The 25,896-nt window shown below is 39.5% G+C and overlaps 2 protein-coding genes across 6 annotated transcripts in view; one reads left to right on the top strand and one right to left on the bottom strand.

Moving 5' to 3' along the window:
• Positions 1-20,047, bottom strand: part of LOC122667928 (transcription elongation factor SPT6 homolog) — a 40,013-nt gene extending 19,966 nt beyond the window's left edge. For 2 of the 3 annotated variants that reach the window (XM_043864414.1, XM_043864415.1), the window contains exons 1-15: positions 19,896-20,047; positions 19,651-19,770; positions 19,019-19,157; positions 18,809-18,896; positions 18,522-18,678; positions 18,291-18,429; positions 17,933-18,200; positions 17,667-17,843; positions 17,456-17,581; positions 16,948-17,334; positions 16,420-16,530; positions 15,535-16,317; positions 2,819-2,960; positions 1,560-2,731; positions 1,234-1,443 (exon numbers count right to left, since the gene is read on the bottom strand). In XM_043864414.1, coding sequence (XP_043720349.1) covers positions 1,234-1,443; positions 1,560-2,731; positions 2,819-2,960; positions 15,535-16,317; positions 16,420-16,530; positions 16,948-17,334; positions 17,456-17,581; positions 17,667-17,843; positions 17,933-18,200; positions 18,291-18,429; positions 18,522-18,678; positions 18,809-18,896; positions 19,019-19,157; positions 19,651-19,770; positions 19,896-19,929 — 4,053 coding nt within the window. In that variant the 5' untranslated portion in view covers positions 19,930-20,047. The remainder of the gene's footprint in view (positions 1-1,233; positions 1,444-1,559; positions 2,732-2,818; positions 2,961-15,534; positions 16,318-16,419; positions 16,531-16,947; positions 17,335-17,455; positions 17,582-17,666; positions 17,844-17,932; positions 18,201-18,290; positions 18,430-18,521; positions 18,679-18,808; positions 18,897-19,018; positions 19,158-19,650; positions 19,771-19,895) is intronic. The other variant, XM_043864413.1, reaches the window with a different exon arrangement.
• A 1,892-nt stretch (positions 20,048-21,939) lies between these two features.
• Positions 21,940-25,896, top strand: part of LOC122667930 (myotubularin-related protein DDB_G0290005-like) — a 29,524-nt gene continuing 25,567 nt past the window's right edge. The window contains exon 1 of one of the 3 annotated variants that reach the window (XM_043864416.1): positions 21,940-21,984. The gene's annotated coding sequence lies outside the window, so the exon portion shown is untranslated. The remainder of the gene's footprint in view (positions 21,985-25,896) is intronic. The other 2 variants (XM_043864418.1, XM_043864417.1) reach the window with 2 other exon arrangements.

The following is a 25,896-nucleotide window of genomic DNA, read 5'->3' as shown; positions in this document are numbered from 1 at the left end:
TCGACTTCATAAATGATACACCTAATCGATTAATCTTGAATCCATGTACCGAAACCTTTAAGGTCTAGTTATAAAGTTGATGCCCCAAATCACTCTTAGACAATAAAAGCTTAAGTAAATACTGTTCATCAGAGAACCAAGTCATAGAGATGACCCAGAATCTCTTACAAAATAAAATGCTTTTCACCCAAGAACAAGATTTGCCTAACAGGAACTTTAGGCATCCATAGAGATTTATTAGTACTTTATAAATTAAGCTTCCACTAAGAGCGGGCTAGACCGACCGGTTACAGCCCGACCTAGCCCGACCCTTTAACTTATAAATTTCCCCTCTCCTTCCCTCCAAATTTCCTGTTTTAGTTTGTTTCTTTGTTGGTCTTTGACATTTATTGGTTAGATACACTAACGTAGATGAAATGAGGCTTAGTTTTTAGTTTTTAGATCTTACTTTGTTAGATGTGCTTCTATTCGGTATTGTGCCGCAATTTTTTTTCCCTCTACTTTGTTAGATGTGCTTCTATTCGATGTTGTGTTGCTATTTTTTTTCCCCTCTTCGGTGTTGTACTGCTATTTTTTTTTCCCCTCTACTTACTTTGTTAGATGTGCTTCTATTCGGTGTTATGGCACCGTGACTGCCCAACGGTGTGATGATTTGAACTTAAAATTCTGGTTGCATGTCAATTAGTAAACCCACACCGTTTAGAGTTAAACGGCTCATTAGCCCGTTTTGGGTCCGGTTTAGGCCCGTTTAGCCCGAATAAGGCTACCCCGATTAAAGACTGAACACCGACCGACCGAAATGAAACTGTACCATGCCCGCCTAAGGCAAGCCCAAATGCCTAAACGGTCGATCACGGTGCAACCTGTAAAATTGATGAGGCCCGGCTAGGCCCAGCCGAGACCGACCGAGCCCAACCGGTTGACACCCCTAATTGAAATGCCCACAAGTAGATGAAGTTTTCATCCATCCTGTGCCTAAAAGCAATACATGATAGTGAAGAAACAGAGAACCACCTTTAAAAAATTTCCATATTTTTCATCCAACCAGTTTCAACCAAACTGGTCAAACAAATTACCTGATTTTCAAAGCATAGTTTCATCAATTCCCACATGTTGATGGAAACTTCCTCCTCTGAAGAGCTATAATATAATTCTAGTTTTTTAAATTGTTAAAGATTTATTCAAATCACGAGTAAAGAAGAATAAGATCAACATGTAAAAAAACATACTAACCTCATCTAAATCCTCAAAAGTGTCATGACCTATTTTTAAGGTTTTTCCAAGACGAAGCAAGCTTGTGATATCCTTGTGTTCTTTTCCACCTTCAACTATATCTTTATGAGCATAAACTCCATCATAAATCTTCAACGTTAAAGTCAGAAAAGACGGCCCTCTAGAACTGGGACGGATAATAGCTTCACCAACATCCTTGTCAAAAAGAAACTGTTGACCAAAATATAGAGGAAACAAAGCTCAGAACTCAGTTGAATATATTGTTAAACCATGAGTACAAACTAAGTAATGATAAAAATAAATTCCATTCGTTAATGATAACAAACCTCCATTGCCTCATCAGCAGTAATATTCTGGAAACGGGGATGAACAATCATTCTTGGCTTGAAATGCTTCTTTGCTAACTCCTCCTTACGAGCTTTCTCCTGCTCACTCTGTAAACTGCTTGGGTCTTCCCGGTAGTAGGAATCACGACTACGAGAATTTTGATAGGAATTACTTTTTAACTCCCTCTCTTTACAAGTCAGAAACACCTGGTATTTATGCTTTTGAATGCTTCTAATCTTGCAAGTGAGTATTTCCCCCTCATTCAGATGCTCAGTTAGATTAACAATTGGATCATCTGAAAAGTCCTCCTTGAAAAGAATCCCACTCAACCCAGATTCAAGCACACAGAATGCTCGTTGGGGTTGTACCCTGCGAACCGTTGCCTGCACAAGGCGGCCCTCAGCAAGGGTTTCCTCAGTTTCACCAGAAATAATATAGAATTCCTCATCCTGACTAGGTTCTTGGTAGGGAATGCGCCAGTCTTGAAACCCATGCAACAGTTCCATCTTTATATCATTAAGAGTTTGTAGCTTATGAGTGCACTCCTTGGATGACGCATATTCCTCAAGATCAAGGGTTTTTAACATCTTTGGGTTCTCTCTAACATGCTCTATCGCCATTTCCTGCACATCCTCATCCAAATCATTTGATTCATCATCTACTTCCACCTCATGTTTATAAACCTCCTTTGCCATTTCTGTTGCAATTTCATAGGACTCCGGATGAATTCTCGTATCATCCAACAGATGCATAATGTGGCTGCTATTACTTGCAAGCCCAGTCCGATGCACACGTAAAAACCCAACAGCATTGATGAATACCTTCTTTTTAAGTCCACTAATTGTCAACTCTTTTCGACTGAAAATTGCACCAGCTCTTACTAATGCCCTCTGTAATGAAGCTGCTTTTCTAGGTCCAAACCCTGCAACAAATTGCAAAGGAGCAAAGAGCCACTCATGGCTAACAGCTAAATTGATGTCAATGCCTACCTGGTTGGTGGCATCAACCATAACCTGTTCAACCATCTCATACTTCTCATCAGGAGTCAAGAAGTGCTCTAAAGGGCTGAGCTTCCACGATAAAATCTCCCTTGCTGGTCCACATAGAGTAGCAACCATGGCCAAAGGATTTTGGAGATAACGCCCAAGAGCTGCAGCACGTTTAACAATGCCTGCTAACAATAAAGAACATAACATATTTGTTATCTGTTGCAACAGAACATCCAAGACTCAAACAAGTAAGTGAAAATTGTATTCACCAGGTTGACCAGGTAGCTGATCCGAAGAAACCCGTGAATTTTCATAAAGACGAGGAAGAGATTCGTCCCCATAAACAACAACTAAATTGTCCATTTCTTGACCAACATCTCTGGGATATTCCTCCACCATCTTGAAGATAATCTGTAGAGAGGGGGGACCAACATGGCAGACAAGTCATAATATAAAAAATATATATGGGGGAAATAAAAGGGGGGGGGGGGGGGGCTTTTACTAACATGCAAGGGCTTAAGACTTCAACATGCAAAACACAATCCAAGACTTTAACATCTAAACAAGAATAAATCTTTGCATGCATCCCATAACAAAAGACCACGTCCATTTTAATAGAGAAGCAAGGATCTCAACAGTCGATGCTCCCACGACAAAGATAATATATCATCAAATCAAATCCTACAAGAAGAATGAAGACTTTAAGGAAGAGGTGGATGCTCTCAGCAAACAAGGAGTTGCCATAATTCAGGACACAAGAAGAAAGGACAATAGAAAATTTTCTTTTTTGATGAGCAACAGCAGAGATTTTATTCATACAGTGACACAACATAAAGAGTATAGCACCAAAAATAATTACTTGTAAGTGCGGAAAAAGAAAAAGATAAGACCATGATTAAACAGTTGAATACCCAAAATAACCCCCACGATTATACTTAACAGAATAAGTATACCCCTGACATAACAACTAATTCAACTAAGTCCTTAACTAAACAGTTGAATACCCAAAATAACCCCCACGATTATACTTAACAGAATAAATACCAACTGAACACTCCCTCTCAACTCTCAAGCTGGAGCATATACCCATATACATCACCCATGCCCAGCTTTGAACAACCTTCCCGAAATAGAGGATGAAACAGAGATTTAGAGAACATGTCACACAATTGATTTCTAGAAGCAACAAATGGAGTACCAATCAATTTCCTCATCACTGCATCCCTCACAAAGTGACAACCGACCTAACTGTGTTTGGTCCTCTCATTAAAAACTAGGTTGCTAGCAATGTCGATGGCAACCTGATTATCACAAAACATGTTTCAAGTAAGTATGTGGACTTAATTAAAGATATGTATGATGGTGTGGTGACTACTATTAGAACTGTAAGGGGTCAAGGTAGTGAATTTCCAATTACAGTTGGGTTACACCAAGGATCAGCCTTGAGCCCTTATCTGTTTGCACTTATCATGGATGACTTAACCAGAGGCATCCAAGGTGAGGTTCCTTCTTCCTTGGTGCATGTTTTTTGCTGATGACATTGTCTTGGTGGATGAGACAAAGGCTGGAATTAATACCAAACTAGATCTATGGAGATCAACCTTGGAACCAAACTAGACGGAGTATATGGTTTGCAACTTTAGCAACTCCGGGACGGATAATGAGCGGGTAAAAGTTGATGGGATGGAGATACCACAAAGTGACTATTTCAGGTATTTAGGATCAATCATCAGTAAGGAAGGTGATATAGAAGATGAAGTCTCTCAGAGGATTAGAGTAGGTTGGATGAAGTGGAGAGGTGCATCTACAGTGTTATGTGATCGATGGATCCCTTTAAAGCTTAAAGGAAAATTATACAGGACAATCATAAGACCGACTATGATGTATGGCACAGAGAGTTGGGCTATTAAGAAGTGTCATATAAATAAGCTAAGTGTAGCGGAGATGGGAATGTTGAGATGGATGAGTAGCAAAACCAGGAAGGATAAAATAAGGAATGATCTTATTAGAGCTGTCCTGGGAGTAGGCCCGATTCAAGATAAACTTCAAGAAAGTCGGTTGACGTGGTATGGGCCGTATGGCCATGTTCAACGGAAGCCTTCGAATGCCCCAGTTCGGAAGAGTGACTCGATTCTAACTGAAGCTTCTAAAAGAGCTAGGGGCAAGCCTAAAATAACCTTAAGAGAAGTGGTGAGGAAAGACATGCGTGGTTTAGGTCTTACTCCAAGTATGACGTCGAATAGAGCTGTTTGGAGGGAAAGGATCCGCGTTGCTGACCCTGGTGTCCCTGTGTATAAGACTGATTTGTTGTTGTTGCGCTCCTTTTCTTTTCCTTTATCTTTTTAGTTTGTTTTCACTTGGTTCCATGTAGCCGACCCCATTTAGTTGGGATAAGGCTAAGTTGTTGTTGGTGTTGTATATTTATAGGTTTAGTAACTGAAAAACCAAATTCCTGAAGAAATGATCTTAAGTTCTCAACCACATCTAATCAGTTGTAGTATGAGCCATAGCTCTATACCCAGCCTTCATTCCAGACCATAATTGTCTGCTTTTTGCTTGTAAACTGTGGTAGATCTCCTATCACCTTTAGCACCAACTCAATCTGCATCCTAATAACTAACCAAATCAATATGCTTATTAGGTTGGTAAATGAGTCCCTTTCCTAGACCACCCTTAAAGATACTTCAATATTCGACAGGTTGCCTCACAGTGAGCCTTCTTTGGTGATTCCATAAACTGACTAATAACTCCAACAGCAAAGGATTGTCTGGTCTAGTAACAATAAGATAAAAGAATTGCCCTAAAAACTAATTTCCTATACTAATGCTTATCTGCGAACTCCTCACCATCATTTTCACCAAACTTTTGATGAGGGTCCATAGGCTTATCAATAGGCTTGGATACTAGAATTCCAGTTAAGCTTGTCAATCGGTTCGGTTTCAGATATTCGTTTCGGTTAGGTTCAAGTGGTTGATATTTTGATCCAAAATCGAACCGAGTTGGCTCTAAAATTGAATACTTAAACCAAATGTATTCTGTTCTGAAATGCTGTTCTTATTCAGTTTTAATATTTCATTTGCCATTTGGTTTAGCATTCGATTCATAAAGAAACTGAAACACTTGCCATATAACCTAGATATGTCCCTTCACCTCCTCCTCAAGCGCAGCTCTCACTCATCAATCAAAAGTCGAAACATCATTGGAATCAAACAAAGACTTGTAAGACGGTCTAGACATCAGATCTATACAGTAACAAGTTAGATCAATAAAAACCCTAACAAGCTTTAAATAAAGCTTGAGCTTGAGCACAAATGAAGCATAAGTGAGGATTAGAGATTTGTGGTTGTCTGCTTGCTTCCGGATCTGATCACACATGGTTTCAAGGGATCTGACTTCACGACAAGCACGGATCTCTAAACAAAGAAAAAAGAAAACTGAATCAATTATCAAGGAAAAAGACAAACAGAAGTGAGAGAGAAAGCAGTGAAGAGAAATATTGAGATGACAGCGACAGAGTTCCACATGCTTCCATTGCTTCTTCTCTAAGATCGCTCGAGCCGCAAACCTCCATTTTCACTTCTCCAGTTCTCTGAAGGAGATTTCGTAAAGACAGATAGGATTGGGAAATGGGAAGGGTCGAACTCTCATGATTCCCGAAGTCCATTACTTTCTTCTTTTTTTTTACTTTGTCCTATTTTATATTATTTTAATAATAATGGTATGCGGTAGGAAAACACGTGAGAGAATTCCTCTTAACATTACTAAATAAGGTTTGTTTGGGATTTAATGAGTTATTCGGTTCTGTTTCGGTTTGAGCCGATGGTTCTTGAGGTAGATCCGAAACCAAACTGAATTTAAATACCATATTCAAAACCCAAAACCAATTTTGGATAGAATTAAATTCGGTTTGGCTTATTCGGTCCGGTTCCGGTTCAAATTTGACACCCTTAATACCAGCCTTGGACAAAAGATCTAGAACATAGTTCCTCTATGAGAGATTAATTAACTTCCTATTCCGAAGCACTTCAATCCAACAAATACCTGTGGGTACCCTAGTCTTTCATCTGTAAATGTTGTAGTAAAAAAGACACCTTTATAATACTAGATGTATCATTACCAGATATAACAATATCATCCACATACACACTAAATACAACCATCCTAGAGTTCCGGCAACGAACAAAAAAGTAAGAATCTGCATCGAGTAACAATCGAACTGAACGTATGAAATCAGGCTCTAGGCAACTGTTTTAAGCCATAAATCGCCTTCTTTAACTCGCAAACTTTCTTAGCATTCTCCCCCAGAGCAACATACCCAGGAGGTTGCTCCATGTACACCTCCTCAAACAAATCAATATATAAAAATGCATTCTTAATATCCAATTGATACAATGACCAATCAAAATTAACAGCCAAAGAGATAAACACATGAATTGAATTGAGCCGAGCAACAAGAGAGAAGGTCTCAAAGTAGCCAACACCATAGGTCTAAGTGTAACCCTTGGCAACCAAAAGGGCCATAAGTCTCTCAAGTCTCAACAGAGCCATTAGGATCATACTTAATAGTATACAGTATACACCCAATGACACCGCACAAGTCCCTTACAGAGTCTATGTCTGGAAGAGAGAGAGGCAACCATTTCCACATCTAAAGCAAACTTCCACCTAGGATTAGGCAATCCCTCATGATAAGTTTTAGGAATAGAATAGGTAGATAAGGAAAGGGCAAAGCTATATAAGGAAAATGGAAGATGGAAGATGAGAGATAGAAACAATTTTTTAATAGGATAAAAAGCTATGGATTTTTTAGTACAAGAGTGGGCAACTTTGTGAAGAGCGATTGTGGGAGGCTGTAGAGGAGGAGCCGAATCAGGTTGTAATGGCTTGGGAAGTTGGGATTGCACCGATATACTTACAGTAGTGCTTGCTGAGTAGTGGTCAAAGAATCATTACTAGGAACCAACACAAGAATAGGAGAGGAACTGACAATACCAGTATCAATAATACGATTGTCAGCAGAAAAATACGTATTAGTTTCAAAAAAAAGTAACAGAGCAACACTAAGAAACTACCGTGGAGTGATAGGATCATAACACTGATATCCTTTGTATGTTCAATAGTAGCCAAGGAAAACACATTTGATGGCACGAGGAGATAATTTATCGGCATGTGGTTGCAAAGTATGGACAAAACAAGAGCATCCAAAAACTCAAGATGGCAAAAAAAAAAACGGCGGTGAATTGGGAAAAAATATATATAAAGAAGATTAATCATTAAGAACAGAACAAGGCATGCAATTAATCAAATAACAACAAATCAGCCTTATCCCAATTAAATGGGGTCGGCTACATGGATCCTAACAAATGCACACACACACACACAAAGGGAATAATAATAAGAATAAAAGAAAGGGAACACATAAACCACAACTACAAACAAGTCTAAAGCAAACAAAGGGGCTATACAAATCCTTGCCCTCCAATCAGCTCTATTCGAATTATGCATGTCTTTCCTCACCACTTCTAATAGGGTCAATTTAGGCCTACACTTGCTCTTTTAGTTCTTCCAATCTGAATCAAGTCACTCCTCCGAACTGGAGCATCTGGCGGCCTCCATTGAACATGGCCATACCACCTCAAGCGAATTTCTCGTAGCTTATCTTGAATCGGGTATACTCCCAAACCTGCTCTAATATGGCCATTCCTTATTTTATCCTTCCTAGTTTTGCCACTCATCCATCTCAAGATCCTCATCTCCGCTACACTTAGCTTACCTATAACTCTATAAGATGCTTCTTAACTGCCCAACACTCCACCCCATACATCAGAGTCGGTCTAATGACTGTCCTGTAAAATTTTCCTTTAAGCTTTAAAGGAATCAGTAGATCACATAACAATTCAGATGCATCTCTCCAAAAACTCTTTGGAACACTCATATGAATCAATAGTGACCGAAGAATCTCTAATAAATGTCGATTTTTTCTCTGTGGACCTCCGTTCTGCTGAGTATAAGAATTTGTTTGATGAATAATACCATGCTCAAAACAAAACGTAGAGATTTCACGCTGAGAATACTCAAAAGCATTATCAGATTGAAGAAAAAAAAATAAGAGAAATATAAAACTGGGTTTTTATTTCATTGTTATATTCTTTAAAAATAGAGAAACACTCTAAACGATCTTTTAACAAGTACATCCATGTCAAACAGGAAAAATCAACCACAAAGGTAACAAAATAAGGAAAACATGACCTATTTTTTACACGACATGGACCCCAAATATTTGAATGCACTAAAAACAAATGAAAGACTCTTAGACATATATTGTGAGAAGAAAAAGAAGAACGATGAGGACTCCCGAGCTCAGAAGCTTAACACTCAAGGCGGGAGACAGACTTGCAACTATCATTTATTGAAGTTTGGATAGTGACAAGTGTCCCGGCCAAAAATGCCACTGAAGAGGGAAAACACCACCAGAAGTAGTAGCAACAGCTGTAGAAGATGCATCACAATTGAGATAGTATAGTCCATCCTCAAGCCCTCCATCAATCTTCCTCTTTGTCTGAAGATCCTGAAAGAGGGTAATTGGGGTACATAAAGGACAGAAGATAAAGTCATGAAGGAAGTAGGTGAAACTATACCATACCAGCCACTTGGGTAGAAAACCCATTACCAAGGATAACATGGGATGGATGATGAAAATCTTCTACTAGGAGGAAAGCAAATCTAACTTACCAATCATATGGGTAGAAGCACCAGAATCAATGATCCAAGAGGTAGGGGATGAAGTGGTAAGAAGCAAAGATCGAGATCTCGGTTTCGGAACTGGTTTAGGTCAGGCCCGAAACCAAGACGTGTCGGATCTCATTTAGAGGTTTTAACCCTGGGCCTCCCTAGGTCGAAACCCAGGTTCAAAACTTGGGTTTCGACCATGGGTTTCATTTCATCCAGGCCTGAAACCAAGATAACTTGGAGATTTTGACCAGTTTCGACTGAGATTTAGTTCCATGGTAAGAGGCACAGTTGAACCTTTATGGGCAAGTGTAGCGGTAGATGACTCAAGCTCCTGGACACGTTTACAAACTGAGTGACCAGGTCATCACAAGACAAATAACCTGATGAACTATCTCCAAATGAAGAGGCAAGATTAGTGTCGCCGGATGACACCACTTCATCATTACCATCAGACATTGTTGTACTGGCAAATCAGTGCGCCCACTGGGGTCTACCATGTTTTACGCAACATGTTTCACCTGTGTAATTATGTTTGCCACAATGTGTACATTGTCATGAAGTCTCGATTGTCTGTTGTCCACCATGTCCACGTCCACGTCCTCCACTAGAGCCACAGCTAATTTCCAAGGAAAGCCAGAACCACGACCACCACTACCAGCTACAAATAAAGAACTTCCTTTAGAGGAGGACAAATTTGCTCGAGAGGGAGAGACAATACGTTGAATATGAGAAAAAGTCTCATCCAAAGAAGGTGCATTTTTACCAATAACTGACTTTTAACCTGCTGTAAATCATAATTTAATCACGCCAAGAACTTTGTAAACTGAAACTCAGCACTTTGTATCTTTAACAGTTCCAGGTCAGTGGTAAGAGGCTGATAACATTATGTTCCTCCCACATTACCTTAAAGGCATTGTAGTAAGCATTCAAAGACTTGTCTCCCTGCATGAAGTTGAAAATTTTCCTAAAAAGGTTAAAATTGTGAGACATTCTTTTCTTGACAGAAGCTTTCCTTCATGTCGTCCCAAACTCCCTTCGTTGTAGTGTGGAACATAACATTACTGCAATGTTTGGCTCTATACTGTTCCATAACCAAGAAGAGTGTCGTTTTCACGCATCCCCTCATCATAGTCCTTAAAATCGAGAAGTGGAGGTGTTGATATAAGATACTTCAACTTGCCTTTGGCATTAATATAGACCTTAATTGCTTGAGCCTACAATACAATAACAACTCAGCCTTATCCCAACTAAATGGGGTCGGCTACATGGATCCTTGCCATCTAATCAGCTCAATCTGAAGTAATATGTGATACAAGGCCTAAGCTATGCATGTCTTTCCTCAACACTTCTCCTAGAGTCATTTTAGGCCTCCCCCTAGCCAATTAAGTTCCTTCAATCTAAATCAAATCACTCTTCCGTACTAGAGCATCCCAAGGCCTCATTGAACAATGCCATGCCACCTCAAACGACTTTCTCAAAGCTTTGCCTAATCAGCTCTAATATGGTCATTCCTTCATTTATTCTTCCTAATGTTGCCACACATCCATCTCATCATCCTCATCTCTGCTACACTTAATTTATCCATATGAAGCTTCTTAATTGCCCAACATTTTGCACCATACATCATAGCCGATTGTAGGAATGTCATATAAATTTTCCTTTAAGCTTTAAAGGAATACATCAATCACACAACACTCCGGACGCACCTCTCCACTGCATCCATTAAGGTAGTCCTAGATAGGTCGAAGACCTACTAGGAGCCAGATAACAGGATGAATAGCAAAAGGAGTTGCTAGTTCGAATGGACAGCACTAGGTTTTAGGTTAATTCTAGGGTTTAAGATGGGAATTTGGGAATGGGTCTTATATGGCTTTAATATGCAAATCTAGGGTGCTTTTATGGCATATAAATAATAGGATTTTGGAAGGTTTTAAAATTCTGCAATTCTAGACAGAATTGAGTTGCAAGTTTTGGGTTTGATGAAGTGGGGGAATGGAGGGGTTGTAGAGGAGACTAAGGGCTAGGTTTAAGGTCGAGTGTAGGGAGTGATGTGGGGGATATAGGTTGGAAGTAGGGTTCGAAACTGATGGCTAAAACTGGAGTTATGAGGGAGTCCTAGTTGAGGTAGGAGTTGCAGGTTTAATGGAGAATTAGGGTTTAATGGATGGAGGGGATGTGGATTAGGACTAAGGGAAGATAAGGCTGATAGAAGAAGGTTTAAAATAAAAAAACAGGTTCAAACTCACTGTATTGCAGGAACAATGGCAGCAGCTTGATGTCTTGAAAGAACCTCCCGATCTTCATGATGCAAGGAGTCGCAGGAGTCCACCCACCCTATCCACCTTGAGATCCACAAGGATATACACTCACAAAGAGTAGCAGCAATGGCAGCAAGCATAAAGCTAATTTTTATTAATCAAATTCGTATTCAATGCTGGCCTCCCTTACAAACTTATATAGAAAACTCAAAAATAAACTTAGACACTAAAAAGGAATGGTCTAACCCTATCCCTAACCTATTAGGTAACTTAAACTGACTAGGAAACTAGAATACTAAAGGAAATAGACTCAAAACATGGCTGGACTTATAGAGTCCTAATCCAGCCCAACTTACATCACATGACCACTTAAGTTGTCACATGACCACTTAACCAAGTCATATGATCACTTAAATTGAACTAATTGGATGCAACCAATTTGAACCGGTTCAATTAAAATAAACTAAGTATTGGGCTAATCCCGTATGCAACCTATATACCCCTAGTTTAGGCTCATTAAAGTAGCCTATTACATAAAAAACCCTTGGGATCAAAGGCCCAAAGGCCCAACATGTATATAACCCAACCCTAGACCTATTTCTAAAGAAATAAGCCAATTTCTATGATGAACCTGCATCATCCATCCTATTTTAATTCTCTGTGAGACATCACCCTCTATATCAGTTTCTTTATTTACGATTGAGCCTAGCGATTGAGCCCAGATACCTAAAATAATCACTTTGCAGGATCTCCCTCACATCAATTTTCACCATCTCGTTATCCGTCCTAGTGTAACGAAAGTTACACACCCCATACTCCGCCTTCGTTCTACTTATCTTAAAACCTTTTGATTTCAAGGTTGATCTCCATAACTCCAATTTAGCGTTAATCAATGATTTTAGGTATTAAAAATTCCACTAAGTTTAATAGAAGTAATCCGGACAGTATCATTGTCCACTACAGAATTGGAAATATACCAAATAAGAAATACCAACAAGTAGACAACCAGCAACCAATAAGGAGATACCGCAGCCGCAGACAAGTACTTCCCAAGAAGCCACAATGGTTTGAGGAACCTCCTCTCAAAATCAATATAGATGCAGAAAATAATGAAAACCAACTTACATGAGACAAACCAGGGCAAAAAACAGCACACACAGTGATGTAGATCCAAGCCTCCTCGAGTTGAAGAAACCACCCTAGGCATAGGGTCATAGTAGGAACCTTAGATTAGTTTTATACTTAGGTTTATTTTTAAGTTATTAATTGAACCGGTTCAAATTGGTTGCATCCAATTGGGTCAATTTAAGTTGGTCTAATTTAAGTTAGTCTATTTTATTTTAAGTTCTTAGGGGTAGATAAGTCTTTTTACCTTTTAAGTTTAAGTTATTTTAAGTTTAGCTACTCCCTTCCACGATTTATGAAGGAGAGTTTAAATTGTATTAGGATTTTGGCCCTTAGGCCCTTATTAATAGAAAATGTGGGAGGCTCCCCCACACAATTTAGTTTTTAAAAAAATAATTCATTTGCTGCTGCTGTTGAACTCCTTATGAGTTTGCCTTGTGAGTAACATCAAGGTGAAGAGCTGGTGGATCTCCTGTGACTCCTTGCATCTTGTAGATCGGGAGGTTCTTCTTCAAAGCTGTCTTCAAAGTTGTTGTCATTGAAGATCTTCTTTAATCAGTAAGTCATTTATTGTTTCAGCATTCCCCTATTCTTCTTAATCCTCCAACCAAGCCCCACCTGCCCTAATCGATCCACATTGTCTCCTCCATTAAAAACCCATCGATCCCCATAAACCCTAATTGTTCTAAATTCTGTCCAGCCTTGTTCCTCCATCCAATCTCAACCAAATTTCAACCACAGTCCCCTCTCATCTCCTCCTCCACTCGACCTAACTTGCAGCCCCCATCCAACCACTCAAACCCTTTTTTACATTCTCTGTAAGACCCCGAAAACCCTCAATTCCTGTGTAGACCTAATCAGCCATCAGAATTGCATCATACTACAACAGAGCATCCACCTCATTGCCCTAGCACTCGACCCACAGTCCCCTCTCATCTCCTCCTCCACTCGACCTAACTTGCAGCCCCATCCAACCACTCAAACCCTATTTTACTTTCTCCGTAAAACCCCGAAACCCTAAATTCCTGTGTAGACCTAATCAGCCATCAGAATTGCATCATACTACAACCGAGCATCCCCCTCATTGCCCTAGCATTTGACCTTAGCCCCTTGCCCTAATTCCAAGTTTAAACCCTAGTTTCAACCTAAATTCTAAAACTCAAAACCCGAAACTCTAACCCTAATTTCTGAAATTTTTTAATTTTGTTCAAACCTTGTTAAAACCTACACTATTAGCTCCTCCTAGACCTGCCCATTAAAACCATATAAGATTTAACCCCATTCTCATAAACCTAACCCTAGATTTGACCTAAAGTACCCCAATCTGTCCCAATCGGCCAGCACCTTTGTGAGGGTTTGATCTACCTGGCTCCTAGTAGGTCTTCTACCTATCTAGGACTACATTACACAGCCAAAGAGAATCAAACCACAGGGAGAGAGTTCTCCACAAATCGCATAGGGTAAAGGTCTACAGGAAACCTGAAATTTTGATCAAATACCCAGCAACATATACAGAAAAAAGTATGAATCATATAATGGTCAGACCAAAGAAAGTGTATTTTTTGAAAATCTTGCAACGACAAAAGGTTTTGCAAGATCTTGAATGGATACTGATATGATCAAGAATAAGGTAGATCAGACCTTAATGGAGCAGCAATAGCCACATATAACAGCTAGGAGAAGTACTGATATCAGAAACATCACAAACCTTCAACTGCAGGATGGAGGGGGGAAATCACATGGGAGAAAATCACTTCCTCGTGTAGTAACCTTCATGCAAGGATAGGGCAGCATCTGGTATGTATGATTTATAAACATCAGCTGCATCACTGCGACGGAAGGGCAGCAATCATCACTAATAATGAAAACCCTAGTTAGTAACTGAAAACCCTAGTTCTTCAGGCGTTACTAACTAGGGTTTCATGGTAAAAAAATAAAGGCAGCAATAGGTGGCTGCACACCACAAGAGAAAACCTAATTTGGGTATTCAGAATACAGAAAAGAAGGATGGCAAACACTGATTAAACCCACTCTAATACCACAGAAAAAACAGGAAATCAGTGATAACAACATAGAAGAGAGAGATAGAGAGAGAAAAAGAAGATAGAGGTGAGAATATGCCACAAGCTAGAGGAGAATAGTTGCACACTGTTGGACTGAATGCTCCAACCGTTGGCTACAGATATTTTTATTATTAAAGATAATAATGTCAGGGGCAAGTATACCCCCAACTTAACAACTAATACAAATAAGGCCTTAACTAAACAGTTGAATACCCAAAATACCCCATGTGGTTATACTAAACAGAATAAAAATAAACTTAACAGTTTCTTGGTGCACCATTACGGGACAGCCTTTTGTCCCATTTGAGAGGAGAGTCAAATTTTAAGTGGAGGTATCTTCTCTAGCAATAGTTTGGGCCCAAGGAAAGACGAGAATTCTAAGCTATTTCAGAATCAGTTCCTTTCTACTTTGTACATTACTGGCATGATCCCAATCAGTGATCCACAATGGGCTTCTACATCTAACTATTCAGAGGAATAAACGGTTTACTGCAAAGAATTGGGAAGATTTCATCTACACTCCATGATTGCTACATTTAACTGACAACCCTCTTGTTAATATATATTAAAATTTAGTTGTAATGGCTTTTATATGGATAATTCAAGGAGATCTGAGTATGATGTATAACCTCACAATATATAACACAGTGAACAGTAACACAATTCTACACTATAAAAACCCTTTGGGATCACTCCTGCTATGATTTCTTATCAACACAAAGAAATCATGCCAACCAACCATCCCCAACAATATTTGTTCAGCTATAAGGGGGGGGGGAAATAAAAGTTGTAGATACAGATGCATACCTCATAAATATCATCCTTCAGCCGCGTGCAGGACAAATTCACAGCTCCTAGAACCACCACCTGTGGTTGGTGGTCGGTCATGAACTTCAGGACACGTTGTTGGTCATTTTTCTTCCGTTGCTGATCATTAGCATTCTGAGACTTAATGCTGAGAGACCCTGTATACAACATATCCAGAACTTCACCCGATGAATCCAACATCACAAAGGTAGTCGATGGCTTCCCAGGACCCCAACAGCAAGCCATGACCCTTGGTGCAGCTTCATCATCAGAAGCAATATCACTTTCCTTACGCTGATATGGTGCAACAGACACCTTGTTCCACAAGTTTTTCCCATATTCCATAAGCAGCCAATTTTTTGCTCTTGCAGTCAACAGTGAACGAGCTTCCTTCTCCATGGAAGGAAGAAGAAAATTGAAGAACGCATCTTGCAAGATCAACTTGCGCTGCTCATTCCAAATTTGGGCAGATTTACTAACACCATCACTGAGATAAGCTTCATTAGCCTCTCTTAGTAACTTGTTTAGCTCTTTTGCTGGCAATTTAATAGTTACTATGAGGAGTTTTTCTTCTTCAGCCTTCTGGATTAAAAGCCACTGGGCATCCTCAAATTTCACCAGTGGCTTCTCGTGTAACCACTTTACTCCAGCATATTGATGAAAAGGATCTACGGCCACATTACCATCAGGTGTAGGACTTGTGGAGACAACAGCTTTCCCCATATAATAAGAACTACGAACGTGTTTCCTGACACATGGTTCACAGGAGATCTCGACTGCTGCCTGGAGAATGGGAAAAAAAAATTTGGGAGGGGGAGGAGGGGCTTAAGCACATCAAGTATTAAAGATATTTGCACGACACAGAAAAAGAATATGAACGCATACCATGTGCCTGGCACCTTTAAGCACAGCCTGAGGAGTCTCAAACATTGCACATGTGAAATTGGAAGCTATTTCCTCTGGAGAGTCTTTCGCAACCTCCTCGTTTATGTCTCTCTACAATAAAGTGAATCTTGAAGGCTTAAAATTTTGGCTAAAAAGGATTGCAGTTTAAAGTAAGAGCAAACTTGGCACAGTTGTACTATAATTAAGGCTTGCTTCTAATTCGAACAGACTCTACTATAAATTAAGGCCCAAATAATTTAACTTGCACTAAAGGGCCATTTACAAAAATCATACATTGTATACTTTGAATGTTAAAAGCAACCAGATTTACTCGGGAATCAGGATCATAAGAAAACTTTCCCTCTCAGGAGAACAACATACTACTCTACAGTAAGGCACAAAAACTGAAGTCTAACTAAGCTGGTCTCTATAATCAGACTAGGCATGAATGCTTAAAACTTTTGCAGAAAAGGATTCAATTTACCCTCCCTCCCCCCCCCCCCCCCAACAAAAAAAAAGCCTACTTACCATCTTTTCTAAATTAAAATGCAATCCAAACTCTTCAGAGTTGTCACCGAACTTGCTGGCAACCTCCCAAAGACCAGCCTTACTACATACACTATATAGGGATTTTCTCTTTGGCCTTTTAAATTGTCCTTCTTCTACTCCCACTTCACCCGGAGGGAAATGCAGATTAAATTTTAAGTCAACATCATCAACCTCTCTTTCTGATTCAGCAGTCTTGAGATAATTGGTAATCGACTCAAAGAGCTGCTGATTTAAAGACAGCCTTGTTTCATCATATATCCTACGAGTCTCCTCTTCATAGCGCTTATTATAATACAACTGAAGAGCACTCTTCCGCTTCTGAAGAAGCAGCCATTTCCTGTCCAAATCCTTGATGAGCCATAGGACCTGCAAGGAAGCATTTCTGAACAATCATCATGAGGCTTCACACCTTAAAACCAAATCACGTTGTTCTACAAAAGAATATTCTGGCGCCAGGTATTCCCAAATCCAAGACAACTTAAACTACCTTGTGCCACTTTATTCTAGGTTTCTTCTCAGCATTATCGCCTTCATCACCTTCTGCCTCGTCTTGCACTTGTCCTCTCAACAGAGTTGGACAAGCCTCTTTCCGATACATAGCAATAAAAGGAATCTACAACATAAAAAACAGGAGGGCATAAGAATATCCAGGTATGAATCAAAAATGCACTTTACAATGTAATAGGGTGAACACTTACATCATACTTCTTATCATGCAGCATATCCAAGAAGCTTACAATGTCTTCCTTTCTTACTCTTTTTGATACATCAAGGCCATCCTCGTCACTGCTATAAAGCTGGTTGTATATCCAACTGCTCTCTTCTTCGATACTCAGCATATCAGTTGGAGGTGGCCCAGTGCTTTCCTCATATAACTATTAAAGGGAAAAAACAGTTCGATTATAAGGTACGGAAAAATACATCATGAGGTTAAACAAATATCACCAGCTAGTTATACTTATACCTGTATTCTCTCTGGCACATCAATCTCTCTTATCTGATTATCCTTCTCAGTCATGTACTTCTCTGTAAGGACGAATGGTTCAAATTCATCCTCCAACCGTTTTTCCTTCCATTCACCATCTTCATCTAACCTAACACCCTTCTCAAGGCTTCTCTTGCGACGATCCAAGAGGTCTTCAACATCACCAAATATATCATGAGCTTCCTGCAGTGCAGCTGATGAAACTCCAGGAGCCTGCCTCAACTTCTTTCTTTTTGGCTTCTTACGTCTAGAAAGACAGTTGACCAGAGAATAAATACATGCACGGGAAAGAACGATCAGAATCATAATGGACATAAAATCGTATGGTAAGATATACCTCACAGGAGCTCCATTTTCATCAAATTCTTCTTCTTCATGCACAATAAAATCTGCCATTTCATCCTCATCACCCATATCCCCATCATCTTCTTCCTCCGGTTGTTCTTCCTCTTCAGCGATATCCTCAAGAGGTGCTCCTGTTAATGTAACTCTTCAAGATCATTAAATTATTAAAAATCAATAAACCTGAAACTAAAACAAAAACAACAACACAATTTATGCTACATGCCTTCATCATCCCCAAATAAGCTGCGCTTAAGCTTTTCCTCTGCAGTTCGCCCACTCCGACCAGTTTCATCAAATGCTTCCTCATCAGAAAATCCAAATGGCTCTTCCCGTTCACTGTCTCTACCAGCCTTTTTTAAACGCTTAAATTTTTTGCTACCCTGCCAATATTTCAAGCAAGAACTTTAAAATGTGAGCAACAACACACACACGGAGCTTCCTGAAATAAATCCCACCCACCCCAAAAAAAAAAATTAGCACATAAAATAGCAAATGTAAAGCATGACTCACAGGTTTCAGGCGTTGGAAACCCGGAGCATTGTTATCCTGAAGCAATTCATAGTCATCTTCATCAAGAACATAATTCTTCTCTGATTCTCTGAAGTTACAAATTAACTTTTAGAAGTGAACAAGAATCTGCACTGAAAAATAACAATGACAAAAACAATAACAAAAACCAAAAAAAAAAAAAGAGAACCATAAAGAAGGGGAGAGCAATACCTCTTTTTCCTCTTCTTCTTCTTTTGCCTCTCTTTATCACTGTCTTCCCTTTCTTCTTCTTCCTCTTCCTGATCTTCTTCTTCATCCACATCATCTACTATAAACCCATCCTTCTCATATTCATCCTGCCCCTCTTCTGTTCAACAGAAAGAATTAAGTCCAATATCATGCCCCTCAGGAAGGACAACCACCACCATCACCCCAACACACACACACAACACCAAAAAAAAAAAGCCTACAAGCAAGCGAAAGAGGGAGGGGGGAAAGAAAAAAAAAAGAGAGGAAGAAGAACAAGAACGAGAACTGCAATCAAATGAACGTGTATAATGAATCAGAACTCGTATATTGGATCAGAACAGGATAAAGCGTATTAAACTGGAGTCTATTATCAAATACATAATGCGATAAATCAAACCCAATACGAAACAACTCAAAATAGAACATAGAAACTCAGAAACAGAACTGTACAAACCAACGGAAGCAAGTGTCATTGTCAAAAGCCAGCATTAGAGCAAAGAAAGTTCCACTAATCAATTCCAGCAAACCCTAGAAACCCAGATCATCCGCCCCAACCTTAATAAGCAAAACAAAAACTTTGGAAGGTTGGAATGATAGTGACGAAAACCCATTACCATCTTCTTCTTCGTCATCTTCTTCTTCGTTCCTCTCTTCAACGTCTGCTTCATCAGCATCGCCATCAACTTCTGCATCAACATCTTCAACTTCCCTCTCTTCTTCCTCTGCAACATCATCTGCAAAAACCCAATTGAACAAATTAAAAGAAAAAAAAAAAAAGGGACTACATATTACCATATAACAGGGAATAAAAAATAAAAGTTCAGAAAATGGAAATTCGTTATGGACTCCGACACTTCACCTTCATCATCAGATACTACAGCTCTTCCCCCCATGTTTCAACGCTGAGAAAAAAATAGGACAACAACCCTAATTCGAACTATCAACCATGAATGCAATCGAGACAAGGCTAGAGGATAGAAACCGAAACCCTAGATTTTTATTTTTATTTTGAGATCGAGAACTGCATAGAGCGAGCGAGAGAGAGAGAGAGACGAGTATGGCGGTACGTGGGGAAGAAGAATATTGTCCGGTTTGATTCAATTCTTCTCTCTTTTTTCATCGGTTTTTTTCCCCCCTTTTTTTTTATTTTTCTGTGAATTTTTCATAAACTCTAGTGAATTCATTTGTATAATTGCATGTCCATTAAAGGGTATCTATCTGCAGCTTTAGATGATGGAATGAATTATGATTCTGATCGGACGGTTTTTAGGCACGTATTTCTTATCTTTCTCTTTTTTTCTTTTTCTTCTTTTTTTTGGGTAGGGGGGTGGTGGCGCGGGGGTAAACTTATCCTTCTCTCCAATCAGTTCAATTTGAAGTTATTTCTTATACAAGTCCAAAGCTACTTATGTCTGTCCTCGTCACTTCTCGTATGGGTTGATTTAGGTCTGTCCTGTTTAGTTATTTCAATTTGAATTAATTCACTCCTTCGTATCGGAGCATCACAAGGCCTCTGTTGCACTTTGTCATGTCATCTTAAACAATTTTTTCGTAGCTTATCATGTATCGAATCTACTCCCAAATCAGCTCTAATATGATCATTCCTTACTTAATTGAATTGATGGTTCCGATCCACTCAAATGTTGTGTCATGCCATGCTATGTTGGGGAAGTGATATGATTGGAGTTGGGTTCATATTCAGTGTTTAAAGATTCCATAGATTCAGTTGAAGAAGGTCTTTTAATCATCATCAAAATGGAATCTTTTCTTTTATGTCAATTTATATATGGGAAAATTGCCTTAATTTTCAGAATGTTGTAATAATAAAAAAAGATAGTCATGAGCTCCATATTACTCATCAGTTAGCTCAAGCAGCGCGTAGGTTTTGTTATAACGGAAATGTAACGGATGATATAACCCTCTACATCTAAATAAAGTTCTTTATCTTTTTTATCAAAAAATATATATATGGGAAAATTGCCTAGATATATGAGATAGCAAAAAAATTTACAAAGCTGGTAAATGAACATCCTAAAATACCCCCAGCATCCTTTAAGAAATACTCCTAACTTTTTAATCCTTTTAGACCTAATGACATTGTTTGCCGTGGTCGCTTCAGTATCACAGCAAGAACAGCCCCTCAAACACTAGTACTATGTGGGCTATCACAAAATGATATGGATCTTCGTATTTGTTGAGTAATGAAACATAAAGCTAATAATTTTGGCTGCCTGAAGCAACCTTGTCTTCAACTGTCAAGGCCTTCCTCTACCCAAAAAAACCTGTCAAGGCCTTTATCTAGATCGATCCATAAAATAGAAGTCATAAACAAAAATGTTGGGATATTTCAAGGTATTCACTCTACTTTTCTTCTTCTTCTTCTTCTTTTTTGGGGGAGGGGGTTCTATGGGTTGTATAAACAAGTACATTTTTTGGAGAATTAGTAAATATTTTTGGGGAAAGAGATCGTTGCCTGCCCTCTAGACCCTACACCCATCTGCTGGCCAATGAGAGCGTTTCCACCTTTCCATGGTACTAGCGTGGTACTTTCGTATGTTTCCACCTTCCCATATTTTTTTACATTAGAATTGGTGGTTGTAAGATAAAATTGAAGTAGACCCATGCTGTAAATCTTTTTCTATCTATTAAATGTTGAGACCGGCTCAGCTTCTCATACAATGAGCAAGATGTTGATCCTTGTACATTTAGAGTTCAACAAGTGTCCCTCGTGCAAACGATAATCCCTCTCCATTAACTCTCTTTAGTTGAGTTTTAGCAAATATTATATATTTTATCTAATGTAAAATTGTTTTCACTTTTCTACCAATGTCTTACAGTTTTACGTTTCCTATGCCAACTACCACCTTTTTTCTTTTCATTTTTCTGGTAACGTAAAGTCCTGTCCATCTCTCTCTCTCTCTCTCTCTCTCTCTCTCTCTCTCTCTCTCTTCAAATTTCTCAATTCTTCTCCCCCCCCCTTCATCTTTTCCTCTTGCAGTTACTCTTGCAGTTACTCAACCTTTTGGTTCAAACCTCTTACTCACACCCACTACAGTTCAACATTTTTCTATCTTTCCTTTGCCGGAGACTACAAATTGAATTGTTGTCTCTCTCTTTTGGCTTGTTTGTATGTGTACTCATTGTCTCTCTCTCTCTCTGGGTTTTTGAATGTATTGTGGATCTCTATAGTTCTAAGGATTTCTCTCATGTTGGGCTAAATATAATGGTAGATCCTGTTGTAGACACTGAATTTTGTCACCCCCCGGCGATGATGACAACAGGACACAGATAGACATCGGTATCTCTCTCAAGAAGGACTCTTGTCCCTGCATCTAAACCAAATCACCCTAACATCCCTAAAATCACTTATAAGACCCTTTTACCAAATGCTGAAGGAGGTACTGCTCACCCCCCAACAGGAAATTTTATGAAGAGTCAGAAGGGAGCCAAAAACCCAAAAAATAAGGAAAAATAGCACTGCGCCCCCACGGCGCCGGGGGAAGGGCATCGTGGACTCCTTCCCACGGCGTCGTGGGCTCCTTCCACGGCGCTGTAGGCTCCTTCCCACGGCACCGTGGGGATATGTATTGGATTTTCACGGATCCACGAGGGGGTGTGACATCAGTTTGCTAACATCACCCACGGCGCCGTGGAGGGCTTATCTGGCCAGGAGAGAGAGGGGACCCCTCCCTATAAATAGGAGGGTCCTCCTACCCCAAAAAATAAGCTTTTCTCGAGTAAGGAGACCCTCCAGGGCTCGTTTTGCCCCCTTTTCACCCTCTTTTCCCTCGTCTTTTCCTCATAAGTATGTGAGTGAGTGGAGTCTTTCGACCTGGGTAGACCCTTCGGTTACCCATCCAAACATAGAGCGATTATGCTCTTAGGTATTGTTATCCCGTCAGTTTATGGATAACGAAAAGCCCCCTTCACAGCCGTTATTCTGTCTGTATACAGATAACGAAAATCTCTTATATAGCCGTTACTCTGCCCGAAGTCTGAGTGACAAAACTCATCTCATATAGCCTCATTTTGTCCGACAAGAGAGAGACAAGTCGATCGTCCATCTTCACCTGAGCCGTGGGACATCACATATTTCTCCCTCGGTGTGCTTTCATTTATTTCTTGCATTTCTAGACAGGTATCTGTCTCTTTCCCTCTCATTATTTTTGACATAATGTAGACAATTAAAGTAACTCGTTTTAGTGTACATAGTAAATGATTTTTCTTTCTTTGTCATGATTAGTGCATCATAACTTAGCCTTATATGTTAGTATAGGATATATTATTAAGGGAGAATATTCGAAAACCAGCATTTAATAGAAAGATCGGTTTATTCGGACGAGGTGGGTGCCTAACACCTTCCCACCCTCGTAACCTGACTACTTACCCTGAATCTCTGACCATACCATATGGAATCACGTAGCCCTTTCCACTAACCCCGGATGGGGCTACACCCATTGGGTCCTAGGCCCTAATCCTAGGTGACGACTCCGCTTTTTTATAAAGCATGATCCCAATCCCCATAGTGATATATCAGAACGATACGCTGTTATTCATCGAAGTCAATCCTTGTCGCCAAGAGGCTGAAGAACCCTCGTCCCGAGGACCACAGTACTTACACCTGACAATTGGTTTTATCTCATGGAACCACTGGTAATAGTAACATTGCAGAGGCTCTTAGGAACAAACTCAACTCTGCCTTATTCCAAGTAAATGGGGTTGGATATGGGGTAAGAATCAATTGTGAATTGGTTTAATTAAGATGGGCCACAACTACATTAATTGTAGATTGCTTCCATATAAAAACAAACAGATCAGCAATAGAATCTCTCAGGATAAAACAAATGAAATAAAGAAAAAAGGGTTTAACTCCATCGATGTCTTACAAAAAGATGAAACACCACCATAAGTTCATAATTGTCACAGTCCTCTTCCTTTCTTGTTGCCACTCATTACCACCATAACTTTAGAAAACCAGTGAAGTCCAATGGACCTATGGAGCAGCCATGTTCATTTCCCAATTTACACCACAGAGACTGATTAGATACACTCGAACCCATCTCTCTTACAATATCTTCATCTACCAATCAAAACAGAAGGGAAAATTGCAATACAAAAAAAATACAATGCTTATTTTGATGATCATACAGCTGATGATGATCCATTGTTAATGGTGGGTTCCACTTTTCTCAACATGATCCCCTGCTTCATCGTCGAATCATATATCCTCTTCATGATACACACGTAAGCAAAACCACCGTGCCTGGTTAGATTCATTCCAACCATTTCGTCCTCAACAGATTTCTTCAACAACTTCAATCGACGCAGAACATAGAACATAGGAACCATTGTGGCACCCACCCAACCAACGATCACCAGAATCTGAATAATGTGAGCAGCTAAGAGCTTTTCACCACCACCCATGGACAACCCATAAGGCCTTCCATATGCATAAACCTTGTGAACGTAAGCTTCCCTAGCGAATAGAGCCGTGAACCTTCAATAAGTGCTCCCCAAAGACCTGCAACCCCTTTGACAAAGTGAACGACACCGGTGCCGCGGCAAAATCGATGACCCCTGAATCGAACAATAAGTTATCAATGTTCAAAGCACTGACATAACCATGGGTGGACCAGATCCAGTGAGAGACGACCGAATAACCAGCACAGGCATGGCGATACCGAGTTGCATGGAGAAGACGAGGTAGGCAAAGAGGAGGAGGTATGTGGTGTCGATGACATAACTTGTGTTAGTAAATTTGATCTGTAGTACACCAAAGAAACCACAAATGTAGTCTGCCGCGACGATTGAGTTGATGGCTCCAGTGAGATGTTGCCATTGTAGAAGAGAGAGTTAAAAGGTTTGGTTACTCTTTCTCACGCGACCTTAAAGAAAGTTAACGGGAGAGGGATTGCCGTTTACACTAGGGAAACGTGTCGAACTCTAAATGTACAAGGAGCAACGTCTTGCTCCTTGTACGAGGAGCTGAGCCAGACTCCTAGATGTCTAGAATCTAGATCTATGCAAGTCCTTAAATTTAAACTAGCAAAGCAGCAACATGATTAGGTGATGTGCAGCCTTAGGCGACTTTTTTTTTCTTCTTTATTAATTATGTATCCATTTGTAAACTCCCTCTTTCTTTATCCATTTGTACTTCTTGAAAGCCGCCTTCTTAGTTACCAAAACAAAAGAAAGCCGCCTTCTTTGTTTTCTATCTTTTTTGTTTTACTATGCTTCCATCTATTACTATACTCTCATTAACTTTCACTTCCCTTTTATTTGGTTTTTGAAACCTTTATGCCCCAAATTTTTTATAGGTATTATTGAGATTTCAGTAAATCTTTTTAAAGAATATTATAATTTCATCCATTGCTATATTCGGGAAGTTTCTCCTTTGATGTCATTCATGGTGAAATCGATAGAGGATCTTAAAATTTTATCCCCTTAAAAAATTTTAGAAGTGAAGTGTAAACCAATTCAGGCTTGTATAAATTAAACATTGATGATTGCTCTTTGGGTAACCCATATAATGCAAATGCAAAAGGAATCATAAGAATTATGTTGGCTCATCCATGGGTTGCTTCTCTAAATTTGTTGGTATTCATTTTAACTTCTATGCTGAATTAGCTACCATTTTCATTGGATTGCAATTGGCAAAGGACAATGGAATGGAATTACTTAGTTATGTATTGAATGTGATTATTTTGTAGGTGTATTACATGTTCAGAAGAAGAGCATTCATTGGGATTTTTGACACCAATGGCTTATTTACAATCAATTTATTCCATCAATCCAATGGAAAATTATCCATTGTTCTAGGGAGGTGAACTCAGCTGTTGATTTGTTTGCCAAGAAGAGTG

Source organism: Telopea speciosissima, chromosome 7 (assembly GCF_018873765.1).
Source record: "Telopea speciosissima isolate NSW1024214 ecotype Mountain lineage chromosome 7, Tspe_v1, whole genome shotgun sequence".
NCBI lineage: Eukaryota > Viridiplantae > Streptophyta > Magnoliopsida > Proteales > Proteaceae > Telopea > Telopea speciosissima.
Note: the sequence above shows the minus strand (reverse complement) of the source record. Positions and strands in the feature narration are given on the sequence as shown.